At 43.4% G+C, this 27,959-nt stretch overlaps 2 protein-coding genes across 4 annotated transcripts; one reads left to right on the top strand and one right to left on the bottom strand.

Annotated features, from left to right (window-relative positions):
• Window positions 1–273: 273 nt before the first annotated feature.
• Window positions 274–13,009, bottom strand: abcb10 (ATP-binding cassette, sub-family B (MDR/TAP), member 10). 2 transcript variants are annotated; one of them, XM_084011648.1, is made up of 15 exons: window positions 12,069–13,009; window positions 8,957–9,163; window positions 8,325–8,527; window positions 7,447–7,581; window positions 6,745–6,891; window positions 5,927–6,062; window positions 5,712–5,807; window positions 4,931–5,140; window positions 4,762–4,841; window positions 4,483–4,663; window positions 3,154–3,197; window positions 2,927–2,961; window positions 2,781–2,839; window positions 2,462–2,696; window positions 274–1,674 (listed from the first exon to the last, which is right to left on the bottom strand). In XM_084011648.1, the coding sequence occupies exons 1-14, from the start codon at window positions 12,514–12,516 to the stop codon at window positions 2,503–2,505; spliced, it is 2,175 nt and encodes a 724-aa protein (XP_083867774.1). In that variant the 5' UTR covers window positions 12,517–13,009; the 3' UTR covers window positions 274–1,674; window positions 2,462–2,502. The 2 variants fall into 2 exon arrangements, with proteins under 2 accessions (XP_083867774.1, XP_083867773.1); XM_084011647.1 differs by having other exon boundaries at window positions 274–2,696.
• A 389-nt stretch (window positions 13,010–13,398) lies between these two features.
• urb2 (URB2 ribosome biogenesis homolog) lies at window positions 13,399–27,352 on the top strand. 2 transcript variants are annotated; one of them, XR_014597750.1, is made up of 13 exons: window positions 13,399–13,470; window positions 14,143–14,298; window positions 14,701–14,877; window positions 15,067–16,196; window positions 16,291–16,429; window positions 16,558–19,057; window positions 19,328–19,488; window positions 19,750–19,860; window positions 21,393–21,635; window positions 23,292–23,388; window positions 24,149–24,276; window positions 26,474–26,953; window positions 26,984–27,352. XR_014597750.1 is itself a non-coding variant. In XM_084017755.1 (12 exons), the coding sequence occupies exons 2-12, from the start codon at window positions 14,173–14,175 to the stop codon at window positions 26,669–26,671; spliced, it is 5,010 nt and encodes a 1,669-aa protein (XP_083873881.1). In that variant the 5' UTR covers window positions 13,399–13,470; window positions 14,143–14,172; the 3' UTR covers window positions 26,672–27,352. The 2 variants fall into 2 exon arrangements, 1 of the variants encoding a protein (XP_083873881.1); XM_084017755.1 differs by having other exon boundaries at window positions 26,474–27,352.
• The last annotated feature ends 607 nt before the right edge of the window (window positions 27,353–27,959 follow it).

The following is a 27,959-nucleotide window of genomic DNA, read 5'->3' on the forward strand; positions in this document are numbered from 1 at the left end:
TTGAATCAGGAGGTGCAGGATATGAACAATAATCTGCATTTATAGAGCAGGAGATGGAGTGCGTCTCCTCTTCCCATGCTTTGAGTGGCGCTGTAGGGTAAATGGTGACGTTTTAAAATAGTAAATAAATATGGGGTTTTATTAAATGTTATTTAAATATGTTCCAATGTAACGCTAGTGGACACTGTATGTGTCTAAACAGAGCAAAACATAACAGCTTAACAAACATGCTCCATCAACATCCACAGAAAAAGAAACTTCCCACGAATAAAAAACGATTAATACCTCACTTTATTTACCTTTACATAGAAGTATAATAATTTAGCAAACACAAAAATAATTAAAAATCTATCATACATCATTTAGGTTGTGTTATTCATAACTTAAGTTAAAAAGAACCCTCCTTTTGTGATCTGTTGTAAAACAAGGATTCAATGTTTACTTTACAGTAGTACATCAGAGTGGAGGGGATTGTTTTTTTTAGCAAAACGTGAATTTAATCAAAGTTGGTAACAGGGTTTGGTAACATTACCAACATACTTCCACACAAGTCTGGACATGTGACTGAGACAATGTGCAAGGCATCATATTAAAATGAAATAAAATTTAAAGTTATGTAAGAACAACTTGCCTTTTAGGTGAAATAACAAGAATTATAGCAGAGAGAAAACAACGTGAAAACTTCCCATAATGTGCTAAGTCAACTGAGACAAAACATGGTTGCTGCCATACAATCTATAATACATAAAACCTCTAAATGTATACAACCCCAGAGAAATTACTATCATACACAGACAACGGTGGCTTTCATACGGCCAATTAGCAAACATCAGTCTTTTATTCATTAATCCCTTGTTGAAATATTATAAAGACACAATCCACCGTTTTTAGAGCAGTGCCTTCACACGCAGTCTCATCATTTTATCGAACTGTCAAAGAAAATAAATCTTGTAGGAAAATATTATATTAATATTTAATTCATATACAATGTTTGTGATCTACTATCTGACCTCTGTTAGAAGTAAATAGATGATGCAAATGTAGTTTTTGGACAGAGACAGACTTCAATAATATGTGATCGTTTGTAAATATTCCCTGTGCGGTGGATCAGTGTCGGCTGTTGCTGTGAGCTTCTCATCACAAGCAGTCCCCTTAGAGCTGTGGGGAATTCAAGCATGTCTGGTGTATCGCCCGGCTCAAGACTCCCCCTGAGCAGCGAAGAGGGCATTTGCCTAGCAAATATTTACTTCTGAGTCAGGCCGTCTGAGCCAGCTAAAAATATTCAGCCCTGTGACGAACATCTGCATGGTTTTAGTGCAGTTTACATGGAATTTAAGTGCACATCCTGTAAACACTGACCAGTGTGAACATTGTAATGGTGGTTTCTGTTATTCCACCATTTATGGATTAGACCAAGGGGGTTGACAAGGGTTACAAGACAAAATCAAGGATGAGGTGACGATGAGGGAATTGTTGAGAGAAGGTTGATGACAGACAGACCACTCCTGACTTTGATGACATTTCTCCTGTACGCTTAACTCCTCGACTGCAACAGAATCTGCCAGGAAAGAGGCCGTTTGGAAGACCTCAACCAACTTTGCCAAGTAACTGTGCACATTTTATTGTGTTTGACACATAAAGATGGATGGAGGTTTAGCAGTCTCTGGGCGGTCACTGAAAACCAGAGATAAGCATGATAATACAAATATTAGAAACACGTTTAGATGTCTAGCACCTCAGCTGTGACTTCTAGGACAATCACTCAGATTTTTCATTGGTAAATGTGCCTACATTAATTTATGTACTAATAGTGTTCACTCACTAACAACACAAATAGCTGCTTCATTTGGCTTGGTCAAACAAAAAGACAAGAAAAAGTTTAAAAAATCAATATGTAGACCCAAATACACAGTTTTCAGTTCTGTATACATAATACTGGATTGTTTTTTTTTTGGTTATGAAAAAATCACAAGGTGATAAGAGACTACAGTGTCCCATAACAGGGAATGAAAGTCATCTGCACCAGATTCATACGGTCATATTTACATTCTGCACACTTCTCAGGTATGCCTATTTAAACTGTTTTAAATAGTAGAATAGATAAATAGATTTAGGCTTTTCCACAAAACATGACAATGAAGTTTGCTATGAGGTTCTGGTCCGCCTCACTCTCAGTCTCACTCAGACCTCGTCTTTCTGTGTTGAATTCTTCAAACTAAAGCCTCTCAAGGAATTCTTTCCTTCATGTGGAGTTAAATAGTAATTCCAACAGTGAAAAGACACTTGCAGGATATAAGAAAACCCTTTTAATGTTTCTTAGTGGTTTTCCATTTTCTCCCTCTCTCTCTCTGGTGTTCATCAGAAGTCCTGTAGAAAGTTCTGCTTTCCTTCAGCTTCCACCAATCTCTATGCATCTTCCCTGCTGGAACAAAGCCACTTCTCCCCCAGGCACTGACCTCACCTCGTGATTCACTCCTCATCCAGTCCGTACTCCCCGTCCCCTCAGCGGAGTGCTCGTTTCTGTTCGGCTTGTAAAAAGGCCTGTTTCTCCATCAGTTTTCGGAACAGTCCTTGTGGGTTGCCTAGCAGCTCTGTGTGCTGGCCACACTCAGCAATACGCTGCTGGTCCAGGACGGCGACGGCGTTCGCATTCTGGATGGTGGACAGACGGTGCGCGATTATTACGACTGTCCTCCCTGTTGATTGGGTGAGAGGGGCGGGAGATAATAAGTCAGGAGAAACAAACACAAAGGCGTACATATTGGCAGAGAGAGATCTACCTTCCATCAGACGCTCTAAGGCCTCCTGGACCAGGAACTCATTCTCAGAATCCAATGCACTAATAAAGAAAAACATGATCGTTTAAGGTTTTCTTCAACAGGATGCATCTCTGACCAGAACATTCAAAAAGCTCAGTCTTTCTCACCTGGTGGCCTCATCTAAGAGAAGGATCTTGGGATTCTGTGGAGAAGAGAGAGTGTTACGGACACTCATTCAGGGTTCACAGTAAAAAAAGGAAAGTTGAGGGAACTCAAAGTAGCTAACTCGTACTAAAACTGATAAATAGCACTACAGGTTGGATACTATGAGTTCTGTATTTTTTGGATGAACTGTCCCTTTAATGGTTCACACATGTATAAACGGTAAACTCACCTTGAGCAGAGCTCTGGCGATGGCTATCCTCTGCTTCTGACCACCTAAAAACAAACACACACACGTTAACGGCGTGCAGACATGAAGGCTATCTCTAAATCCACCCATCTGTCCACTGTATGCAAAGAGAAATGATCAGTAATTAGGTCCTCTGTAAAACACAACAAAATTATAATTTCTAATCGGGACCTAAAATGAATGTCTTTTTTACGACGGAGTATTAGGGCCAGTCTAGAGAAAAAAAAAATATTTTTTTTTTTAAATTACGAGAATAAAGTCGTAACATTACGAGAAAAAAGTCGTAACATTACGAGAAAAAAGTTATAACATTACGAGAAAAAAGTCATAACATTACGAGAAAAAAGTCATAATATTACGAGAAAAAAGTCATAATATTACGAGAAAAAAGTCGTAATATTACAAGAATAAAGTCGTAACATTACAAGAAAAAAGTCATAATATTACGAGAAAAAAAGTCATAATATTACGAGAAAAAAGTCGTAATATTACGAGAATAAAGTTGTAACATTACGAGAAAAAAGTCATAATATTACGAGAATAAAGTCGTAATAAGGAAATACTTAGTCTTTTGGCACATCAGCATCAAATTATCATCAGTATCAGGACTTTGAAGCGATTGTGCAAACGACTGTGTCTGTTTCGAAGAAAGAACCACACGGACTTGGAAGAAATTGCTTCTTTTGTGGAAGAGGAGCTGTCTGGTAGTGGTCAACTGCAACTGAGGCTGCTGTTTGGTTGAGCTGGTCACGTCAGATCTCGATAACGACTTTGACTTTATTCTGGTAATATTATGACTTTTTTTCTGGTAATATTATGACTTTTTTCTCGTAATATTATGACTTTATTCTCGTAATGTTACGACTTTATTCTTGTAATATTATGACTTTTATTCTTGTAATATTACGACTTTATTCTTGTAATATTACGACTTTATTCTTGTAATATTACGACTTTATTCTTGTAATATTATGACTTTTATTCTTGTAATATTACGACTTTATTCTTGTAATATTACGACTTTATTCTCGTAATATTACAACTTTATTCTCGTAATTTAAAAATATATATATATTTTTTCTTTTAGTCTGGCCCTCATACTCCGTCGTACTTTTTCATATATAAAAAGCAGCAAATTAAGTATTATTTATGAATGCATTATTGAGTTTAATTAAAGGAGCAAATGAGCACAAACAGCATATATTTACAACCATATTAGTGGGATTACCAGATGCTGATGATAAAACAAGCCGACTGCTTTCTTGTAAACACAGTGAAGGACTCTGTTGTGTCTCTGCCTCCGTTTCTCACCTGACAAGAGCACTCCTTTCTCCCCCACTACAGTGTTAAAGCCCTTGGGAAAGGCCTGGATGAAATTCACGGCGTTGGCCACTCTGGCCGCCCTGTAGATGTCCTCCGTGGTCACGGCGTCGGGGTCCACTGCACCGTATGCTATGTTATCTCTGATAGAGCAGGAAAACAACACGGGCTCCTGGGAGGGAGACGGGAAGACATAATGTGTCTGCTATGACAATGTGTGTGTGTGTGTGCAGTAAGATCACATAAAACAGTTAAAGATTGACTTTTTACCTGGCTGACGGTGCCAATGTGACTCCTGAGCCAATAGGGATTCAGATCTCTGATGTCATGCCCATCTATCGTGATGATACCTGAAGAAAAGAGATAATCCGCAGGAGGTAAAACATCAACCACAAAACTCCCTGATTAAACAAATTCGACCGGACAAGCTCGCTCTCACCAGCGTCGGTGTCGTACAGCCTGAGCAGCAGTGAGACCAGGGTTGATTTTCCAGAGCCACTGGGTCCCACCACAGCCATTATGGTACCAGCTGGGACCAGCAGACTGAGGTTCTGGAAAATAGGAGCCTCGCTACGTGTCGGGTAGGCAAAGGAGACATCAGAGAACTCCAGCCGACCCTTCAGCTGGTCTTGAGGAAGCACAAGGCCTTCTGTTGAGGAGGGACACAAGAGACAAAACACATTTACTTTAACTGCTTGATTGGTTTTAATACAGCACATGAGATCAGACTAACTAAACAATACTAGACTGAAATAACAGTCTTCGTATCGATTGTATGTGTACTGAACTGGCTGTTTTATTTTGTAAATGTATGTCTATTTTTTCATTTTTTTTGTGCTGTTAAAACATAAGAAAAAGTTAAATGTACAGTGTTTATTAACTGTAAATTTATTAACTGTAAATTTACTGTAAATCTTCACATTTTTCAAGCAAGAATCCTTGAAATATGTTTTATATTGTATTATAGATGTGAAATTCCCCACCATGCACTTTTCAAAAAAAAGCAGTAAATATCCAAGGAAACTTGTATAAAATACATTTTTAAAACATTATTGTTTTCTGGACACGTGCATAATTCCAAGAATTATAATGATGGGTTTACAGGACAAAATAGGTAACTCATTTAAGTAGGGAGGAAGTGATCTCCTGTCTGTGTGTGTGTGCGTGTGTGTGTGTGTGTGTGTGTGCATGTGTGTGCGTGTGTGTGTGTGCACACTGACCATTGAGAGGAAACTCAGGCTTTCTGTCAAGCAGCTCCCACAGTCTGCCTCCTGCTCCGAAACCCTTCATCAACTCAGAGTAGAATGAGCTCAGACCTACACATCAAGCAGAAAAACACAACAGTCAACACACACACACACACAAGGAGCAGGACGGGAAAGGGCACATGTATGTATGTTATGTATGTATGTATGTATGTATGTGTGTATATTACCTGCAATACTGATGCCCACCCAGAAGGTGTACATGAGGAACGATGAAAGCTCTCCCACGGTCATGTGCTGGCTGGCCATCAGAAGGCCTCCCTTGTACAGCACTGACAGGATCATGATGTTCCCACTGAGACCAGTCTGAAGCACACAGATACACACAACCCCTTGGTTATTTAATTACTACAACATCTTGCACCACTGCTACTCCCATACAGAGCACTGATTATACTGACTGAAGCCCATCACCTGCTGAATAAGCGGACTGGACTGTCGATCTGAACAACAGTTCATCGAGCAAAGAGAATAACATGTACTTTATAACATTTGAATGAGAGAGACAGCCTGGGAGTAGGAGATGCAGGGAGCATTGCACTATTCACATATTCACAAACTGAGGTACCAGTTTATTAGAGATGACCAACTAAATCTAATCCAAGAAAAAGCCTTACAATAGATTAGACTTCATCATACTTCTCTTCCATCTCTGGGTTTGGGATTTCTGTTGGGGGTCCCCACGGCGGATCGTTTATTTCTAGCTGGTAAAACAGGCCTCGACCAATCAAATTTAATTATCTGCGTATTTGATGTAAACCCATAACCCCACCCAGCGCCAAGTTGTGTCACGAAAAAACAGGTGCACAGATGGGTTTATGTATTCTCTGACCTTGTACGCAGGAGTGAATAATACACAGCCATGGCAGGTACTGTGGTGTGTTGTGACAAAACGGCGGCAGAAAAGCGGAAACCTCTGTGCAACATTTGATTTCCTAACAGTGCATTACACACACAGACACACACACACACTTTCACTCTCTCTTACCACTCCAAAGAAGCCAGCTCGTAGCACAGCCTCCTTCTTGGCCAGGCTGAGGACCTGGTCCGTCTTCTTTGTGTACGTGCTGACCTCGGACATCTCCTTACCAAACGCCCTGACCGTCCGCAGGTTGCTGATGCGCTCCTCTGCCAACTACACACACACACACACACACACACACACACACACACACACACACACACACACACACACACACACACACACACACACACACACACACACACACACACACACACACACACACACACACACACACACACACACACACACACACACACACACCGTTTTAATTAAGCCTCACATATTCAAAATCAGCTTATCAACATAGCAAATGTACTTACTCTGCTTATTTAATTTAGCTAACAAAAGGCAGTGCAGCAGTTATATCAGATATACATAAAACTAAAGGATATACAAACACAATGGGTTCACTAACCAATAATATAAACTGCTGTTTTCCGTATAAAGCTTCACTTAAATCACATGCAGGCAAAGATACTGGGTTTATTGACACAACCATTCACAGTTGTCACAGTTTCCTTGTTTTTAAATGACCACCTCCTCCAATAATGTCTAATTAATTCATGCTGTTAAACATCTGGCAACTTCACACCAAAAATGTGTGTGATTAGGAAACAAATAAATATACCATTTTACTTGTTTATCTGAGTGTTTGGTGCGCTGTACCTCAGTGGCTTGTGCGAGTGCATCCTGTGTGCTTTTGGAGATGGAGCGGAGGTATCGGCCGTAGACCACAGCAAGACCGGCCACAGGAGGAACAATCAGCAACACAAAGCTTGCAAGACTGGGGGAGACGTAGAACTATACGAGGAGAAACGGGGAGAAAAGAAAGGTCAGGGAGGACGGGAGGAGAGAGGCAGAGGAGGAAGATGAAACGACGTTCACACCAAACGTCCCTAATCACAAAATATACTGCAATTAGTTCCATTCAGTTCCTTGAACGTTCATTACACCAGTAAATCATTTTACTTCCTTGTAGAAGGACAACTGGAAGGAAGTAAATTGGACCTTTTTGCAAATGAATCACTGATCGATGAAGAAAGCCATAAAAAGATGAGACAGAATGGAGTCAGATGAGCGAAATTGAGATTAACAGCTCGGCAAATAAGTATCACTTTAACCCGATACTTTAAACAAGTTTAATCACTTTGCCTGCTTTCACAAACATTCACACGTTGCTTTGTGCCTCTGGGTGTGACAGTCCATTTGCAGAATCTATTCTTTTCTACCCTCTGTAAACCTGTTTCCCAACTTAAACAATAATGTGGAAGTCACATACACAGCTCAGAGCAGAATGGAAAGACACATACAAAAGACACCAAGACAATCCCAACTACTTCCTTGTACTGAACAATAAAAACACACACAGCTTCCTCCGTTGTTAAAGTACTGCTGTGCTTTCACAAGTCAGTGATTACAATAATCGGGTCTAATCTAAAAGTATCTCTAATACATCAGTGATACAATACCTAACAGTTTTAGGATCCACATAAAGGACACCCTTTGATTGGTTATTCAAACCCACCTCTGAGGGACATACTCACCATCATACTGACACCAGCAGCTGCCTGGGCGACGGCTCGCAGGCCGTCTGATAGGTTGTCAGTGATCGAGCGGCCCACCACGGCTGTGTCGGCGGAGAGGCGGTTGATAAGCTCGCCGGTCCTATTCTTGTCAAAAAATGCCACTTCCTGTCTGAGGATGGAGGAGAAGACGGAGGCACGGAGATTACGAACAATCTGTTGGCCTGAAGTGAGAAGAGAAAAGACTTTAGTGGTGAAGAGAACGGATGAATGGATTAGTCAGTTTTAACACAAACTGGCCATAAGGTTGCCAGGAAGTCACCGTCCCGGGCTGCCGAGAACTAATCACAGTCGCAACTTGTTGCTGCTTGTGTACGGATTAAACAAACAAGACAGAAGTGGTGGTAGGTGTGGCCGGAGCCAGGCTAGCCGGTCTCCCTGAAGCCAGGATTTATGCTAAGCTCAACTAGACGTCTCCTGGGTCTTCATATTAAAAACACGGACATCTTACTCTATTTTAGTTAGTGCTGAAATATAAGTAACTCAAATTTATCGTTTCCCATACATGGAAAAGTAAAGCAAAGATGGAGTGATACATGAACTGTCTGTATGTGCTGTGTCATGATAATTTGGGTTAATACGATGCTCTTCACCTGATATCTGCATGAGGTAGACTCTGGCAGCATTGGCTGCCCCACCACACAGGAACACTCCCGTCAGCATGATACACAAGGACGTCAGGGAGGCTGTCATCGTCTCGGCGTCTGCTCCGGTGGCATAAATGGTGTCAATCACTTTACCCAGGAGGAACGGAGCCGACATGGTTACTGCACTGGAGACGGTAAGGAAGCCTAACGCAGCTGAGGGGGGGAAAAAAAGACACTTGAGTTGGTTGATTGAATCTGAACAGAATTTCAACAGAGCTCTCCAAACGAACGTCATGAACAGCTGAGAGTAGCAGAGCAACCGTTGGCAGGTGATATAGACGTTTCCAGTCTGAGAGAATCGGTCTCCAAACAGGTAAGATCAGGCTAGCAATGAAACTCTTGAAATGAATGCCGTGGAAAAACACTGTCCTCGTGCGGCTCAAGACGGCAACATGTCAGACTGATAAGAAAAAGGGAGTTTTGACACTGGGGATCAGTGTCAAAACTCCCAATTGTACACTTGTGGTACGAGACCAGCTGGAATAAACATAACTGTGTGGATTAAATCCAAATGATGCTGCCCAACGTGTGCACTTCCCCTCCTATATATTCATCAGACAAGAGAACTTTTTCCAACAATGGGGAAAACATGATTTAATGTTATACATGGTCTATCTAGGGGCTAGATAGACCATAATAACATGTCTTCTGTAGGGGCTAGATAGACCATAATAACGTGGCTTCTGTAGGGGCTAGATAGACCATAATAGCATGGCTTCTGTAGGGGCTAGATAGACCATAATAACATGTCTTCTGTAGGGGCTAGATAGACCATAATAACATGTCTTCTGTAGGGGCTAGATAGACCATAATAACATGGCTTCTGTAGGGGCTAGATAGACCATAATAACATGTCTTCTGTAGGGGCTAGATAGACCATAATAACATGTCTTCTGTAGGGGCTAGATAGACCATAATAGCATGGCTTCTGTAGGGGCTAGATAGACCATAATAACATGGCTTCTGTAGAGGCTAGATAGACCATAATAACATGGCTTCTGTAGGGGCTAGATAGACCATAATAACATGGCTTCTGTAGGGGCTAGATAGACCATAATAACATGTCTTCTGTAGGGGCTAGATAGACCATAATAACATGGCTTCTGTAGGGGCTAGATAGACCATAATAACATGTCTTCTGTAGGGGCTAGATAGACCATAATAACATGTCTTCTGTAGGGGCTAGATATACCATAATAACATGTCTTCTGTAGGGGCTAGATAGACCATAATAACATGTCTTCTGTAGGGGCTAGATAGACCATAATAACATGGCTTCTGTAGGGGCTAGATAGACCATAATAACATGGCTTCTGTAGGGGCTAGATATACCATAATAACATGTCTTCTGTAGGGGCTAGATAGACCATAATAACATGTCTTCTAGGGGCTAGATAGACCATAATAACATGGCTTCTGTAGGGGCTAGATAGACCATAATAACATGGCTTCTGTAGGGGCTAGATAGACCATAATAACATGGCTTCTGTAGGGGCTAGATAGACCATAATAACATGGCTTCTGTAGGGGCTAGATAGACCATAATAACATGGCTTCTGTAGGGGCTAGATAGACCATAATACCATGTCTTCTGTAGGGGCTAGATAGACCATAATACCATGTCTTCTGTAGGGGCTAGATAGACCATAATGACATGTCTTCTGTAGGGGCTAGATAGACCATAATAACATGTCTTCTGTAGGGGCTAGATAGACCATAATAACATGTCTTCTGTAGGGGCCAGATAGACCATAATAACATGGCTTCTGTAGGGGCTAGATAGACCATAATAACATGTCTTCTGTAGGGGCTAGATAGACCATAATAACATGTCTTCTGTAGGGGCCAGATAGACCATAATAACATGGCTTCTGTAGGGGCTAGATAGACCATAATAACATGGCTTCTGTAGGGGCTAGATAGACCATAATAACATGGCTTCTGTAGGGGCTAGATAGACCATAATACCATGTCTTCTGTAGGGGCTAGATAGACCATAATACCATGTCTTCTGTAGGGGCTAGATAGACCATAATGACATGTCTTCTGTAGGGGCTAGATAGACCATAATAACATGTCTTCTGTAGGGGCTAGATAGACCATAATAACATGTCTTCTGTAGGGGCCAGATAGACCATAATAACATGGCTTCTGTAGGGGCTAGATAGACCATAATAACATGTCTTCTGTAGGGGCTAGATAGACCATAATAACATGTCTTCTGTAGGGGCCAGATAGACCATAATAACATGGCTTCTGTAGGGGCTAGATAGACCATAATAACATGGCTTCTGTAGGGGCTAGATAGACCATAATAACATGGCTTCTGTAGGGGCTAGATAGACCATAATAACATGGCTTCTGTAGGGGCTAGATAGACCATAATAACATGGCTTCTGTAGGGGCTAGATAGACCATAATAACATGGCTTCTGTAGGGGCTAGATAGACCATAATAACATGGCTTCTGTAGGGGCTAGATAGACCATAATAACATGGCTTCTGTAGGGGCTAGATAGACCATAATAACATGGCTTCTGTAGGGGCTAGATAGACCATAATAACATGTCTTCTGTAGGGGCTAGATAGACCATAATAACATGTCTTCTGTAGGGGCTAGATAGACCATAATAACATGGCTTCTGTAGGGGCTAGATAGACCATAATAACATGGCTTCTGTAGGGGCTAGATAGACCATAATAACACGTCTTCTGTAGGGGCTAGATAGACCATAATAACATGTCTTCTGTAGGGGTTAGATAGACCATAATAACATGTCTTCTAGGGGCTAGATAGACCATAATAACATGTCTTCTGTAGGGGCTAGATAGACCATAATAACATGGCTTCTGTGGGGGTTAGATAGACCATAATAACATGTCTTCTGTGGGGGTTAGATAGACCATAATAACATGTCTTCTGTAGGGGCTAGATAGACCATAATAACATGTCTTCTGTAGGGGCTAGATAGACCATAATAACATGGCTTCTGTAGGGGCTAGATAGACCATAATAACATGGCTTCTGGCACGGGTATGTGGGGAGATGCATCATATACCTGTCAGTCTCCATCTCTCCGGGTGAGCAAGATGCAGAATCCTTTTAAAGTCCTCCGGCTGGACCGTGGTCGGTGTTTGGTCGTTGTCCGTGTCCGTCTGGGTCTTCACTGATCCGGCCGGTGTGGACGGAGAGGCCGCCGAGGAGCTGGCGAAGGCAACAGGTGTGTGTGTTGTGACCGTCCGCGCTCGGCCCGCCGGTGTGTGTGAACAGAGTCCGGGGAGACTTCCGAGCGGACGGCAGCGCAGCACAGACACGCAGGGCCCGGGGAGAGGAAAGGCGGGACTCGGCTGGACGGACGGTTGGACTCCGGTCGGCTGTCTCTTCCTCCGGAGGCCGGCCGAGAGAGTGAGGCGGTGCTCCGGCCACAACGTCCCCGGCTGTATGAGCTTGAGTTTGGACAAGTGCACTCCGTGCGAGCACCTCGACATGCGAAACAACAGCCGCATCGTCCGCGTTGGGTTGTTGATACCAGCTCAGATAAATATGATATATATAATATAATATAAAGTAGTTTCCTCAGCGGTCGCTCATCAGATTCGGCGACTGGTGCCTTCGAGACGTTTCTTTTTGAGCAAGTCCACTCGGAGAAACATCTCCGTCCCCACGACCGGAAGGTCAACTCTCCGTATCCACAGACGAGCCGCCGCTGGCCGCTACATCCTCGAGTCCCGACGGTTATTGTCCGTTTTATCTGCGCCTGCCAGTCGCCTTCAGCCCGTTTATCTCTTATCATTTAACACACCCTGCCTGTCATCTGGGTGTTTTTGGTCGGCGGGCGAATGAGGCGGAATCACACCGAGGACCTGACTAACAACACGCCGTGTTGCTAACGTGTTTCCCCGCAAAAAAGCGCTCTCAAACGGGTAGAAACAAGAAAGGTGACCCTGGTTTGGTTCTCATATATACACACACTACAATTCCTCCTCCTCGACGGCTGAATTCAATGGCTGACGGTGTCAGAAACTTTCCCAGACATGACTAAACACACTCAGATCGAGAAATGTCGAAATGTTCCATCATTACATTAACCTAAAGCAAAATACTGGTAATGTCGTTCTTGTTTTGTTCATACAGACATACACATGCTGCGTAGAAATAAAGAGCCATGCAATATTACATTATTATTTCGACCATAGAGTCTGGTTTCGGCGAATCGAGTTTTTTTTTTGGCGAACTGTGCTTTCGTTTATTTTGGAATCAACTTAATTTAAATCGATCAACGGCAACAACAAAACGATCCATACATATAATTCCTACCAAGGGGTCTGTGTTTAGTGAAGACGAAACGCAGTTACAGTAAATCGTCTATCGATTGCTTCTGCTTGGGGTGAAAGTTGAAAGTTCGTCCACATCCGAAAACAGGAGGCACGTGTGGGTCAGGCTGCCGGTAAAACAACGTCGTAAGTCCCGCGAACTAAGTTGACACGTAACTTTCCGTAAACGGGTAATTCTGAGACTCGAACGAGGTTGAGAAGCAGCTCCGGTGTTACGTCACCTCGACGTTACGTTACCTCGCCGTTACAACAACATGCTATGTGTAGCTAGTTGATGTTAGCTCACCACTTCATGTGTTGCGGCTGGGTCGATCGGAGAAGCAGCTCCGGTGTTACGTCACCTCGCCGTTACACCGGTGTTACGTCACCTCGACGTTACACCGGTGTTACGTTACCTCGCCGTTACACCGGTGTTACGTTACCTCGCCGTTACAACAACATGCTATGTGTAGCTAGTTTATGTTAGCTCACCACTTCATGTGTTGCAGCTGGGTCGATGGGAGAAGCAGCTCCGGTGTTACGTCACCTCGCCGTTACACCGGTGTTACGTCACCTCGCCGTTACACCGGTGTTACGTTACCTCGCCGTTACACCGGTTGTTACGTTACCTCGCCGTTACAACAACATGCTATGTAGCTAGCTGATGTTAGCTCACCACGTCATGTGTTGCAGCTGGGTCGATCGGAGAAGCAGCTCCGGTGTTGCGTTACCTCGTGCGTACTAACTAAGTAGTGCCCTCGTGTTGTGTTACCTGCCCCTGGCCCCGACTGACTCCTCTTCTCCATCCTCTCTCCTCAGAGCTGTGCAGGAGCTGCACAGGATTCCACAATGGCTGCCATCTACTCAGGTATCCACCTGAAGCTGAAGAGCCCTCAGACTCCGTGGGAGGACAAGTTAAAGCTGGCGCGCTTTGCCTGGGTCTCTCCTCAGTGTCTGCTGCCTAACAAGGAACAGGTAACAGCTGATTTCTCTGGAACCGTGAGGAGCTGTAGATGTTCTGTATTCAGTGTGAGAATTGCCACCTGAAGTTTTTATTCTGAGGTGTCTACGTTTTATTTTATGACCTACATCCTGACTATATTATTGCTGAAGACTGATACCATGGTCTGCGCTTACATTTCAGACAATAGTCTGTTGATTATGTAATTAACATTGTCTGTAGATATTGTATAGTTTAAATTTTTTTTTATTTTAGCGCAGAAGTATTTCTTTTTAGGATGTTTCTTTAGATGTACTTTACAGACTGGGATTTTGGCATCAATCTTTGTGCATGAAAAAAACTGTCATTTCTGTGATGACTGAGAATAGATGATTTAAACCATCTATTTCCATATCTGGACTGTTTTTTTCCGTCAGGTGCTCTTGGACTGGTGCACACACGCTCTGACAGGCCGCTACAATCAGAAGGTGGAATTTTCCCAGAATGTCCTGGAAGGACTGTGGTGTTTTCTTGACGATCTCCTTCACAGCCGGAAGCTCCACTCTCTGCTCAAACAGGGCAAGACCGTCAGCCTGAGGCTCAACATGGCGCAGGTGTCCTGGCAATACTTCAATAAGAACACTACAAAAGATCTAACATTGCTGTTTGTAGTGCAACAGTGCATTCTTCTTATTACTCTCTGATGCATTACCATATATTGTGTTAGTGGCTGTAGTGTTTCATACTCTAGAACGAGGATAGATGAAGGGTTTACTGACACCTATTTTCTCCTTTTGCTCTAGCTGCTGCTGGACTGTCTCCAGAAGGGTGCATGTGTTGACTCTAAGTCTCCAGTGTGCATCTCCACGATACTCTGTGTGTGTCAGGGCCTCCTCTCTTCTCCTGTGCTCTCATCTGTCTTCACCACCAAGTATGAACTCATTGTCGACCTCCTAGCGAAACTCTGCTCTCTAGCCTGCCGTGAGCTACAGCGGCCATTGCCCACAGAACCACAAATGACTGAGTCTGTCACATGTCAAGATGAGTTGATGACTGAGTGTCTTCAAGGTCAGACGACCAGCAATTTGGACAGTTCCCAAATCGAGCCGATCATTGCAAATCCTTCAGATCAGCCAGAGTCGTATCCTAACAAATCTCCTCTCAAACCAAAGGAAAACGTCCGTTCAGCTAGTTTGTTTGAGGTGTTGCTTCAGGTGCTGTCATGTTATTTGTCAGTTCAGCGGCAACAAGCCAATCCTAACAGAGTGTTTACTTTGGTAACCAACCAGCTGCTCCAACCTCTAGTGCTACTCCGACACCTGCTGACCTCTGGGGAGTTTGCACCCTCTCACACGCATCTGCGCCTCCGTCAGCAGCTCTCCAGAGACGTCCGCGTCAAGATGGACTCCATCCTTCAGTTGGCGCTCTTTCCCTCTGAGCACCTGACCTCGTACAAGGAGGAGCTCCTACCATCCAAAGAGGATTCTGGGAAACATGGTCCTGGAGGGGCAAAAGGCCCCTTGAAGCCAGTCACTGCCATACTTTCCAAACTGAGTGCTCAGGGCTACTGCGAGCCACTCGTACACTACACGGTGAAGTCGAACACGTTGCCTCTGTTGTTTAAGTTCTTTCTGGAAAGCTACGGAAAAGGAAGAGGAGAAAGTGAAGAGGCACACCGGATGCTGTGTTTCTACTTCCTCACCAGGTTGGTCCCGGCCTTGGATGTATATCTTGGTGGACACCAGGGGCAGGAGTCTCCCCCTGCCTCCCCAGAACGCTGGAGCCTGACTCTGTTGGCTGTGGAGTCCCTGCTAAGCCAGGCTCTGTCAGCTGATATTTACAATGTAGCCGCAGACAGGATCAGACATGGAGAGGTCCAACTCAAATTTTACAGCGCTTTGGGACAAATGCTCTTCAACCAGGCACAGCCAAGGTAAAAAAAAGTTTTTTACATGCAGATTAATTCAAGGGCTTTATTGTGTTTTTCTCGGTCATACAGTGAATACTTTCTCTGTCTTGTCATTCAGTGTTCCAGCATGGTACCGCTGTTTAAAGGTGCTGTTGAGTCTCAATCATCTGGTTCTTGAGCCAGACCTGGACCAGCTGTTATCTTCAGCCTGGGTTAATTCTGAATGGATGGAAGCACGAGTGCAACGTGCGAGACAGGTCTGGATTTAAATCCTAAATTGCATTGTCTGTTGAACGAATCGACTGAATGTAATGCTTGTAAATGCAGAATGTAAAAGTGGTAAGAGATTTGTTTTGACTGAGTCAAGATGTTTGTTTTCCAACAGCTTATGGTGTGCAGTCTCCTCCAAACTTACACTAAGCTCCGTCAGCTGCCTCGCCTCTTCTCTGAGCTTCTGTCTGTGATCTGTCAGCCAGCACTGGACGACCTCCGACCTCCTCTGCTGTCTGAGGGCATCGCCACCTCACTCAGGTCTTGCCTTGTGGACACTCCCTCTTCTCAGGGCCTAGAGATCTGCTCATTAGTGTTGGCAAGCATCAGGAGATCTGTACTACCTGGCCTGATGAAGGAAGAAAGAGAGCCAGAGAAGATGGAGATTGATGGGGGAGGAGATTATGAAGGGGAGAATAAAGAGATAAAAGGGGACCAAGAGAGAAAAGATGCATCTCTGAAGCTATTCTCCCTTAGCCAACTCCTTCACGTTGTTCTGTTTAGCCTGAAGACTCTAGACAATGCCTCTCCTCTTCATATAGTCAGGCAGAGTCAGGGTCTGATGGAGGAGATGCAACGAGTAGTCAAGGAGTTGCTGCATTTGTCAATGGAAGAGAAGGCTGTAAAAGCAAATTTGAGTTCAGTTCAAAGGACCCCAGGGAAAGGCAAAAAGAAGATGGACCACAAAGAAAATGCCTCCGAGTCTGAAATAGGAGCACTGTGGACACTGAGAACCCAGGATGCCGCTCTCCTCCTCCAATACACCTGGGTGGAGGTGGACACGCTCTTTAACATCCACTGCAGCAAATACACATCTCTTGACTCGGCTCAGTCGGCAGCCGCAAGTGAATCTGAAGGCTGTGCTCCGGTCCTAACCCATATAGAAAGTCTCCTATCCGGTGAGATTGTTCCAGCATGTCTCCAGCCATCCTGCCACCCCATGAGCTGTCTGCTGCTCAAACTACTCACTTTGCAACAGATGAAGCGCGTGTTGTTAGATACCTCCTTACTTTCTGAACCAAGCACTGCGGCACTGCTAAACAGGGCGGCCCAGTTTATTTTGGCTAAATCTGAGTTGGAGGTGAGTCTGGACGGAGAGCAGGTATGGGACGGGCAGATAGCGAGCGTGAACGCCAGCTCCTACCTTTTAGCACACTGGGATCTCGTCACATCCAATTTGCCTTTGCTCGCTCCCCATCTGAGTGCAGCAGATGTGGGCTGCGTGGCAGATGTGCATGTCAGCTCACTCCTCAGCAGACAGACTGACGGAAGAAAGGACCGACAACCCGGCTGTCTGACTGTCTCTCTCGTATCTGCACGACTTCTCCAAAGCCCCGTTCTCTCCGAGTTGCCTTTGCTGTTCTCTGCCACAGTTTGTTCCCTCGCACAAAGGATTATCGGTGTCCTCAAGGCAGCTCATGTACCCAAGATTTGTCCCGCGCTCCTGAAGTTTCAGGAGATAGGATTTGGAGCTAACACTTTAGAGAAAGATGCCAGTCAGCCAGCTCTGTCCACAAAAGAGGCTATAGTGGAGGATATATTGGCATCCTCAAAGACCGGAGAGGTGTCTGTTTTGCTGACTGAGACACAGAGAAAGGAGCTGGTTGATATACTCCAAATCTTAACAAACCTAAACCCCGATGGGATGAACTCCGAGGATCTCTCCTCTATTTTCCTCCTCCTGTTCTACATGCTCACTTCCACCTCCAATCAGTCAGACCAGATGGCCATGGACCCTCCTGAATCTGGAGATGATGCTCTCTTCCTGGTGAAGCTGCTTAGGATTCTGACTTGTCTCCTAGAGGGCAGGAACTGCCAAAGTGTTTTGAAGCTCATCCATGGTGGTACTCTGCTGCAGGTTGCTGTCTCCTCTCTCCTCTGGCGTTGCAACAATGGAAGATTTCGAGCCACAAGCAGCTCTGATTGGTTGGATTTAATCAAAACAGTGCAGGGCTTTATCAGGTCCTTGGTCCAGTTGATCATAATGAGAAACAGCAGTGTTCGACTCAACCTGGACCAGTTTGTCTCCTATCTTACCAGTAAGGAAATGGAAAGCACACAAATGGCGGCAGCTGTGACAGATAAACCAGATCCAGGTGTGACCATTTCATCTGTTCACCTCCTGCTGGCGTCCCTGACCTCGTGCTCCCAGGTAATGACTTCTAACCTGGGGAGGAGTAATCAAATGGATCAAACTTTGACTCAAATGCTCACAAGAACGACTGCGTCACTGGGACCAGCGGTCGAGGCCGTCCTAAAGCCCCCGACCGTCCGTCAATCAGTCATCCAACCAGCCAGCATCCTCGGTCAAGCCTTCATAGTGGAAGTTGTTACTATCATGCTGCACTGTGAACTTTCCTCACTCTCGGCGAAGGATGACAACGAGACGAATGACACCCAGCTCACCCTGAGTCACATGACCCTATATCAGGGCTTCTGCCAGCAGATCCTCAAAGAAATAAATTGTGCACACAGGCCGTTGGACTTCCTGGTTTCCTCTCTCCGTTTCCTGTCTGCTTTTTACAAAGCAGTGGAGAAGACGAGAGTAGAGGGGGAGAAGAAGTTGGAAGAGCTGTACATGCAGATACTGCAGACTGTGCAGAGGCTCCTGACAGGTACATGGACACTTATGAAGAACAAACACGATGCAGTCATTCTTTGTTTCTTTCATTATTTATCTCACACATATTACACATATTAACACAAGTTTACAACTGCTTTTTTTTTTTTTTAAATTCATCCGTTGCCAGCTGGTCCGGATAAGTGTTTGTGTTGAAATAGTCCATTTGTAGAGTTCTTCTATTTCACAAGACAAAAACAAAGCAAATACGACACAAACATCCGTGTCCTCCTGAATGTGACACAATTTCTCTTTTACCTTCAAGCTTCTTGGCTTTCTGCAAATGATGTCTGTGAGTTGGAGCCACCGGTGCAGGAGCTGCTGCGCCACCTGGTGGAGAAAAGTACTACGGGGCGTTTCAACCTGCTTCTGCTGCTGATAATAGAGGGGCTGGACACTGGCAAGCTGAGGGCAGGGAACTACAGGGTGAGGCTCAATCCTACTTAACCTTTTTGTTAACCTTTGATGTTTATATGTCCTCGAAAACAATCTCCATTTTCTCTAATTAAATTTAAATTCAGGAATGTTAACAATTAACAAATAACAATGTTTTAGAAATCCATCTCACTTGATGTGTTTTTTGATGGGGGGGGGGGGGGGGGGGGGGGTTTCTCGCAATTATTCATAATTTTTATACATTTTATTTTAAACGTCTAGTTAATCACCTGTTTTCTCATTCTCCACCAGGAGGTGCTCTCTGCAGTCATCATCACTAAGCTGCTCTCCTGTTGTCAGTTACCTGAGCCCTGCGCTAAAGCTCTGTGGCTCATGGCACCACAGATTATATCTGCTATGGTGGTGAGAAAACACACACTCACACACACACACACACACACACACACACACACACACACACACACACACACACACACACACACACACACTTGTATGTTGCAAAAACAAAGACATGCATATGTGATCCATAGATCCATATACACAGATGAACAAAAGGTCTGTTGTTTGACCGTATATTGACTTATACTGCACTGTACAGAATGTTTAAACTGTTTGGAAATTGTGTTCAGGAGTGGTGAACGGTATTTGAGGATGAGGAGGAAATTATATTTTATGATATTTTATGTTTGCAACTTCTCTGCTAACCTGATAGGAGGAGCTGCCACCTAACCTAAAATGGTTTGAACAGTATTGTGTTTTAAACCATTTCCACCTTCCCGAAACTGTCTCTGTGCATGTTTTAGAAGTCCTTAGTGCCACTTAAATGTCATTGCATCTTTATAATCTTGTGACTCATATTTCTTCCACGTGTAGATAAAAGGAAAATCATAAAGCAAAATTCTCAAGGGACAGTATTTTACAGAATGTTTCTTTGGCCTTACGTCGGTTATTATTATCGTGTTAGTCATTATATATGGACGCACACACACACACACACACACACACACACACACACACACACTTCTTTAATATGCTAACCGTGCTCTCATGAGTCTCAGTTACCCTCACTCAGTATGTTTGTCATCTGTCTGATCTTATGGTTCTGTGTTTCTTCAACACTCATCTCTCTAGGTGGTGTGAGAGAATGTCTGAAATAATTTAAATTGAATGCCTGTTAAATACTGATGTTTTAATGTTTTAAAAAGGATTAGAATCATTGTAAGAGTGCTAATTTGGGGGGGGATGGTGCAAGCAACATGCTGCTCGTGGAAACGGCAAAGTAGTGTAATATCCAAACTATAAATGCGCACTCAGAGGAGTGCAGATCTGTGTCTGCAATGACCAGTGTATACCTCTGGATACTGCTGGTATTACCTAGGTGTGTAAACTGGTATTACCTAGGTGTGTAAACAGGAACTAGATTCCAAAGTGAAGTAGCTGTTTATCAGATGAGTCAGCAGTTAATTAATATATACATACATAAGGTAAAATTGAGTATGTCAGATTACACTTACACACAACCAAACACATGATCCCCTCCAGGTTTACGCCTGGGGCAGATAAAAATGGCTTTATCATAATTTGTTCTGCAATAACATTCTCACAGAGGCCATGTTGAGCTGTCATAGTAGGGAAAGCACAGGTATAAACATGAAATGAATGATGGCTGAGTTTCATTCAGCTGCTCCAGTCAATGTCCATGAATAGTTAATATTAGGAAACCTGTGCTTGTCCTGCTATGACAGGACAAAACTCTGTGGAAAAAGGCCTATTGTTAGTTTCTTAATTTGAATATTGAATTACTTTTAGAAATCTTTATCCCTGACATGTCCTGTGTTTGTGTCTGTATTTGGAGCTATTTACTTTCATAGTTGTGTCTGAATATGTCTCCCTCTTTGACTCTTTCTGTGCTTCTCTCTCTCTCTGTGTTACAGTTCTTAGTAAAATCGTCCACACAGGACGTCTCTCTGACTCTTCCCTTTACCGTTCCGACAGTGATGTCAATGACATCACTGCTGCGCCAGGGTGAGGGTCTCTTCTCCAACCCTCATCATGTCAACGTAGTCCTTGGAGCGCTCCAGTCGCTGCCCCTCGACCACCTGACTCCACCCCTCTACCAATCAGTGTTTCTGGCTGTTCACGAGGCGCTGTTTGCCATCATCCAGTGTCATCCTCAGGTATGAAGAGGCAGAAGGGTGGTGGTGAGGTGGGGGGGGGGGGGGGATGGGTAGCTGAGCAAACAGATTAGTGAGAAAAGGAAGAGGTGGGGTAATATATTCAAAGGTATGGAATAAACACAGTGTAACCATAAACATTGGGACCAACAATTCTAGTATAAATGTGTGTGTGAGCAAGAAAAAACCCAAAAATAAAACAATCTAATATGCACCATGCACGTAAAGTTATAGTGTTCAGTTTTTGTTGTGTAATTTGAGTTTTAAAGTTAAACATAGGAAATTGCAGTTTTCAGTGTTGGTAATATAACATAATATTTATCATAACAAAGAGAAGACTGTTAATCTGGTATTAGACTGGCATTAGACTTTATTGCGGCACTGAAACTATTTTTATGTATATAAGTGGAAATTATACATATTATAAGAATTTGTGAACCCATTGTGGCCGCCACGTATGATACCAACCTAACTCTTGTGTAATGGCCATTCTAACTCAAAGCTACAGGTTTGAATCCCTGTTTTAAAGGAAATTGGTGGTATTAAAGTCTGCTGGGCCCACCGAATGCCCCAGAGGAATGTCTGTTTTAAAGAAAGGATATTGCAATTCACCAGGGTCATGCTGCAGCTGCACGGAAACTTCATAACATCCAAATTCTCAGCTTTTATTGGAGGTGCTTGTATTGAACCCAAAGCAAAAAACAAACAAACAAAAAAACAAACTTTTGTTTGGTTTATGTGTTGCATTTATGTTATAAAGGCGTTCATTTTTGTTGCTTGCTTTTTGAAATGGTGCAGGGTTTTTGATGGTTCAGAAACATGCTAACATGACGATGCAACTGAATCGGGGTTGTTGCATTGAATCCAAAGCAGCAAGCACACCAGCTAACTGATATCAGATGTTTGTGAGGACAAAAGACAGCGGGAAAGGGGGGGGATGGGGGTTAAACTGAGACGAGAGCACATTTCTAGAGGAAGAGAGGAGAATAGGAAGTCATGAAGAGATGAAGGAGGAAGCAGTAGGCAGAGAACAAAAGAGGAGATGTGATTTGAATGCGACGCACGAGGGAAGTTTCAGGAGAAAGTAGAAAAGAGGAGAGTGAGCTGGAGAAAGGAGGTGTGAGGGGAGAGGTAGGGGAGCTGGCATGCAATGGTGGTTGGCATGGAGCCTTGTTTAAGTCGATGGAAACCATTACAGAGCTACAATTAGAGCTGTTGCCATCATCTCGCCTCTCTCTTTCTCTTCGGCCCTCCACAGTAGGCTTTGAGTGGAGAACAGAGAGAGGTGTAGACAGAAACGCAAACGTAGCTCTTGTGGAAATCCAACATTTACCTCAGTCATTTTTTGGACTGTAAGTTTATTGCTGCTCTGTTATGACTCAAGCAGTGAATATAATGCGATTTGCTGATGTGTTTTGTTTTTTTTGGCTGCACCGTTATTTTAAGTTCTGCATCTCTTGTGCACCATTTTCTGCATGTTTCAACCTAAGCTCCATATTTATTATGTTCTTCTTAAATAATCAAATATACTCTGGAATTGAAAGTGAAATAGTAACAACTGAGAAAACCAACTGCTCTCTACGAGTGTTCCTTATTTATTCAACAAATGTTTTACCGTCCACATGTTTCGTTAATACTGTGAACTTCTCGGGTGTCCAGGTGATGTCGAAAGCAGCGCCGTCATTCTTAAATGTCTTTTATCGTCTGGTGGCGTCCATCATGCAGGAGGGTCGGCAGAGGGGAGACACGGACAGAGGTAACACTTACGGACTTCTTATATAACCATGAATGAATGTGGAGGAAAACACATTGTTTTTTTGGAGAGAAACACTTATTTTATCTGTGCCAGTCATTTTGTGATTTAACCTACTTGGACAAGCCAGTAGAGAACACAATAAAAAGCTGAGAGAGTTCCCTGATGGAATAAACATGATTGTGCTTTGTTGCTCCTTTTGTCCTTGAAATGTATCAAAGAATAAGAGCACATTAGTAACAAATTGCACTGTAAATTCATATCAATGAACTTTGAAATTCAGTTTCATACTTTATTAAAGAGGGAACTGGTCTTCTGCCCCTTTCCTGTTTTCTGGTAGCGACTGGGCACGACACCTCCCAGTTCCCCACCAGTTCCAAACACAAACTGTTGGAAAGTTTCACTCGGCAGCAGTAGCTTTCCAGAGATGGATCAGTGTCAAGATGTTCAGTCTTAATCCACTGTAAACTGCAGACGCCTGTTGCAGAAATCTCTACTTAGTCAAGACAAACATTTCATTAAGCCAGTCGGGCTGCTCTTTTAGAAAAGTTGCAACTTTTCATCCTATGCATGTGCATCCTATTATCTGCTCCTCTAATAACCTAATTTCTTTATGACGTGTTTTAACCCCTGTTTTGGTTGTATTGATTGTTTTTACTCTTTTTTTTTTAAACCTTTTCCCACATCAACAAGTGCAAACTGGGTAAGACGTCTAATAATTGACAAACCTTTCATATCAGTCTCTGTTTTCTTTAACATCCAGTCGGTGAGGTCTATGTTCAGTGCTCCAGCTTGATAGAGAGGATGTACTCTCACATCGCTGCCAGAGCTGAGAGCTTCAACACACTGTCGGCCTTCATGGTGGCTCAGTACGTCACAGAGCTGCAGAAGGTACACACACACACACACACACACACACACACACACACACACACACACATGCATGTATGAATGAGGCAGCAGGATCACAGCTGATCCTTTGATCCAGACCCATTTGTCTGGTGGTGTGCGTTGGCCGTTTTCAGCCAACCAGAGTGACGGGAGATGCGGACGCAAAGATGGGTCGTATTTCCATTTGACCAGATTGTGAATGTTCACGAATCGGCGTGAATAGGTTCAGGATTACTGTAACTCCGTGTGCTGGAATGAAGCTTTACGCTGGATGTTCCCACAGAGCCATGAGTCACGTCTGGTTCTGTGAGCGCGGCTCCTCTCTGCTACCAGACTGTATTTAACACGACGCCGACCTGACTCAACAGTTTCCACATTGAGACCAAGGCATGAAAGTACTCGTCCAGACAGACAGACAGGCAGATGGAGAGTGAGACACAGACGGAAACCAAGAGAAGAGGGCGTTTGGGATTCTATTGTGTTTCTAATGAGGCTTTTCAAAGAGATGGACCTCTTTGTAAATCAGAGATAATTTAGCCTTCTCTTTGTGAGAAATGTTTCTAGTGGCTCTTAGCCTGAACTGAACTTTCTCCGCGAAATGGAAAAGCATTTTTTTTATGCTGTGGAGTTTGTGAATTTGGGCATTTGTCTCACATTCAACTTGCTATTCTATTGAAAACCCCAATTAAAAATAATACTCCCCTGATTTATTATTGAAATGCTCATTATTATGTGCAGTTAAAAGGAAAACGTTATCAGAATCTCTGCGCCATAAAAGAGAGATCATCAGTTTTAGTCCATGCATTCTTCCTCCTTGTCAAAAACCTTGTTGCCTTGAGCTGTAAGCCTCAATTAGAGTGGAGGAGCAGGCTACAGATGACTCATGAAACTCACTTTGTTCTGTTTTCTCATCTTGAAGTCTTCAGCCCCAACAGTCCTGGTAAACAAGAAATAGGTGTGGGATAGAAGCAAAAAGTAAGAAGCAATGCTACAGAGTACTAAAAGGGGGGTTTAGCTCAGGAGGTAGAGCGTTTGGCTGGCAATCTCTGGCAGTGGAGTTACACCTCAGAGGGCTTCATGTACAGTACAACCAAAATGTTCATGTGTGCAATTTAGAACAAGTGCAAAAGTGTTTTGTGGCTCTGAGTGCTGGTGGGCAGAACTTAGACTAACAGCATGCTGCCGCTGGCCTCCTGTTGTCCTCGGGTGTCATTGAATCCTGATCCAGGTACGATGACAACACCAGGTATCTAGACCGTCTGCAAACCACTTAGTGCTACTTTGGCAGACTACTGCACCACATTTCATAGGCTATGAAAGCTTTGTTTGCAGAAAAGCTGTAATCGACTGTCATTACGGGCAGCCTGTAATCAGGTGAGTGACGTCTTATCTAATCATTTAACTAAAGGCTGCGAGCAGAGTGGCCGCCCTCTTTTCTAATGACGCATGTTGGTCCGGCCAAGTCATCCGGTTTGGTGAGACACCTGTGGGGTTTAAAATAACAGTGATAATATTTCCCCTGCCTGGTTTTGCACGGTTCACTGAGCACAGATGTGTGTGTGCATTCATGTGTTTGTGCAGAAAGAGAGCAAAGTGTGGCGTTGTGTTGGTAACGTGAATACATCACCAGTACAGGAGGCTGAAAATAAGCAATAATTACAATATTGTTATATGTTATTGATCCTCATCAGGACGTCCTTCCTTCCGACCCCCCTGGGGGATTACTTCCTGCTTTAATTCCTTTATAACAAACCCTCCGCTCCATTTGCCTTGTTAAATATTTGATGTTCCTGTTCTAAACCGAAGTAATTAATTGATCATCAGTCTCATCCCTTTACAGTGCTGCTCTTAACCTCTGCATTAACATTAATGTTTTTGCCAGGGTTGAGGATGCCTGTCCTTTTGATGCCACTCAAATTGAGACTCGTGATTATGAAGCTGGATGTGAGACTTAAGTGAATATTCAACTCAGGCTGTATGTCGATGTACAGCATCGTGTCGCCAGTTATCAACTAAGGAAGAGAAAAACGTGACCTTGTTAAAGAGGGAAAATGTGGAAGTGGAGATGTGTGTGAGACGTCTACTGATGGTGAAACAAAGCTATTATTTATGAAATGGATGTGAACATTGTTTTGACCTCCGCTTACTTTTTTGTTGCTGTATTTTAGATTGAAGTCTTTTCTCCTATTGTCTCCAGGTTACTCTCCGACCAGAGGTTAAAGTGCATCTCACGGAAGGCATCTATCGGATAGTGGACCTGTGTATGGAGCAGGATATCAAGTTCCTGACGGCCGGACTGCAGATGGGAGTCAGAGAGGTGTTCAACGATCTGTACAGCAGCTACACCCATTACCACAAAGCACAGAGGCAAGGGGAGGAGAAGTACACCGTTTGAACCGTTACAACAAGCACTCTCAGGCTGTCTGTTTAGATTCCACTTTGATTAAATACAAATAAACATTCTTGCTATGGAAAGACTTATGTTAATATGCATATTTCTGTTTCTAAATGGGGAATCAGACACCACAGCTTGTGGATACCATATGATGTTAACACCGTATACAATAACGCTGTGTTAAACAGTCAGCAACACGGCTGCATGTCAAAATAAATGTTTGTTTATACTCTCACTTATTTGAAAATTGAAATTTATTTTTAAAAAAAACCCCCGCAGGAAGTCAAAATTGCGTCAAAATGTCTTCCGGAGTGATTAAACCAGACATACAGCCATTCACAACACAGTTGCACTGCCTGGTAATCGGAAAGTGGTAAATATTTGATGTCTGCAAACACAACGCGGTGTTCAGGTGGATCTATTTGGTTACACCCTGTACCTTAAACACACAGCATATGGCTGACTGAAGGAACACCGTCACACTCTGATGGAGTCGGTAACGATGACCTTTCCCTTCAACCGTGACAAATGGTGTGTTTGTATTATAATGTAATGTAATAATGTGGATTCATTTCATTGAATTGCTGAAGAAAATATGGATGTGCGAGTTAAACTTAATCTTTTCTATATTGCTGTATATTTCTTCAAAATGATTTTAAATACAATCTAGTCTCAAGCCTGTTTATTTGCATCATTTTGTGCACATTATTGCCTCTTTTTTTCAGTACAGTACAGTAGAGGAATAGACAGGAACAGCAGATTAGAGAGGACAAAGCAGGATTTGACCCGGGGACGTTGCAGGTTCATCCATCTTTATTGTTTTACTTGAGTATTCGAGCAGACGGGGAAAACAGTTTCTTCCTGCTGAAATGTGGAGGAGGAATAAGGTCTCTTTTGCACTTCAGTGACTGAAATTAAAATGTACAAGATTTAAGTTGTCATCTAAAAGCTGCCTGCAGTTTGATGATGACTAGTTTACACATTATACCACGAAAGATGATGATGATGAAATGCAAGCAAGTTAATTAGACAACTCTTTATGATAGGATGGCCAACAAGCTCACAGCCAAGAGATGGACTTGTTTCCGGAAGAGTTTGACTGACTTCTTCAGGGGAAATCCCAGGGCCTCCCAACACTAATGTAGGACTAGTACTGCCCACATTATCACCAGAACCCCATCTTCTGAACCCATCCTCAAACAACTCCACTGGCTGCCTTCCAACACCGTATCCGTTTTAAGATCCTCCTCCTCACCTTCAAAGCCCTCCATTTATCTGGCTCCTCCCT

This window comes from Eutrigla gurnardus (genome assembly GCF_963514095.1).
Source record: "Eutrigla gurnardus genome assembly, chromosome: 1".
In the NCBI taxonomy this organism is placed as follows: Eukaryota; Metazoa; Chordata; class Actinopteri; order Perciformes; family Triglidae; genus Eutrigla; species Eutrigla gurnardus.

Bases quoted from the DNA above. Each gene is read 5' to 3' on its own strand.
- abcb10 (XM_084011648.1), bottom strand. From the start codon at position 12,516: ATGCGGCTGTTGTTTCGCATGTCGAGGTGCTCGCACGGAGTGCACTTG. The intron at 5,141-5,711 runs GTCAGTGTGCAC...CCTCCTCAACAG, and splicing joins GCCTGAGTTTCCTCTCAATG to AAGGCCTTGTGCTTCCTCAA. The intron at 2,697-2,780 runs GTAGATCTCTCT...CCCAATCAACAG, and splicing joins CTTAGAGCGTCTGATGGAAG to GGAGGACAGTCGTAATAATC.
- urb2 (XM_084017755.1), top strand. From the start codon at position 14,173: ATGGCTGCCATCTACTCAGGTATCCACCTGAAGCTGAAGAGCCCTCAG. The intron at 19,861-21,392 runs GTGAGAAAACAC...TCTGTGTTACAG, and splicing joins AGATTATATCTGCTATGGTG to TTCTTAGTAAAATCGTCCAC. The intron at 23,389-24,148 runs GTAACACTTACG...TTTAACATCCAG, and splicing joins GAGGGGAGACACGGACAGAG to TCGGTGAGGTCTATGTTCAG.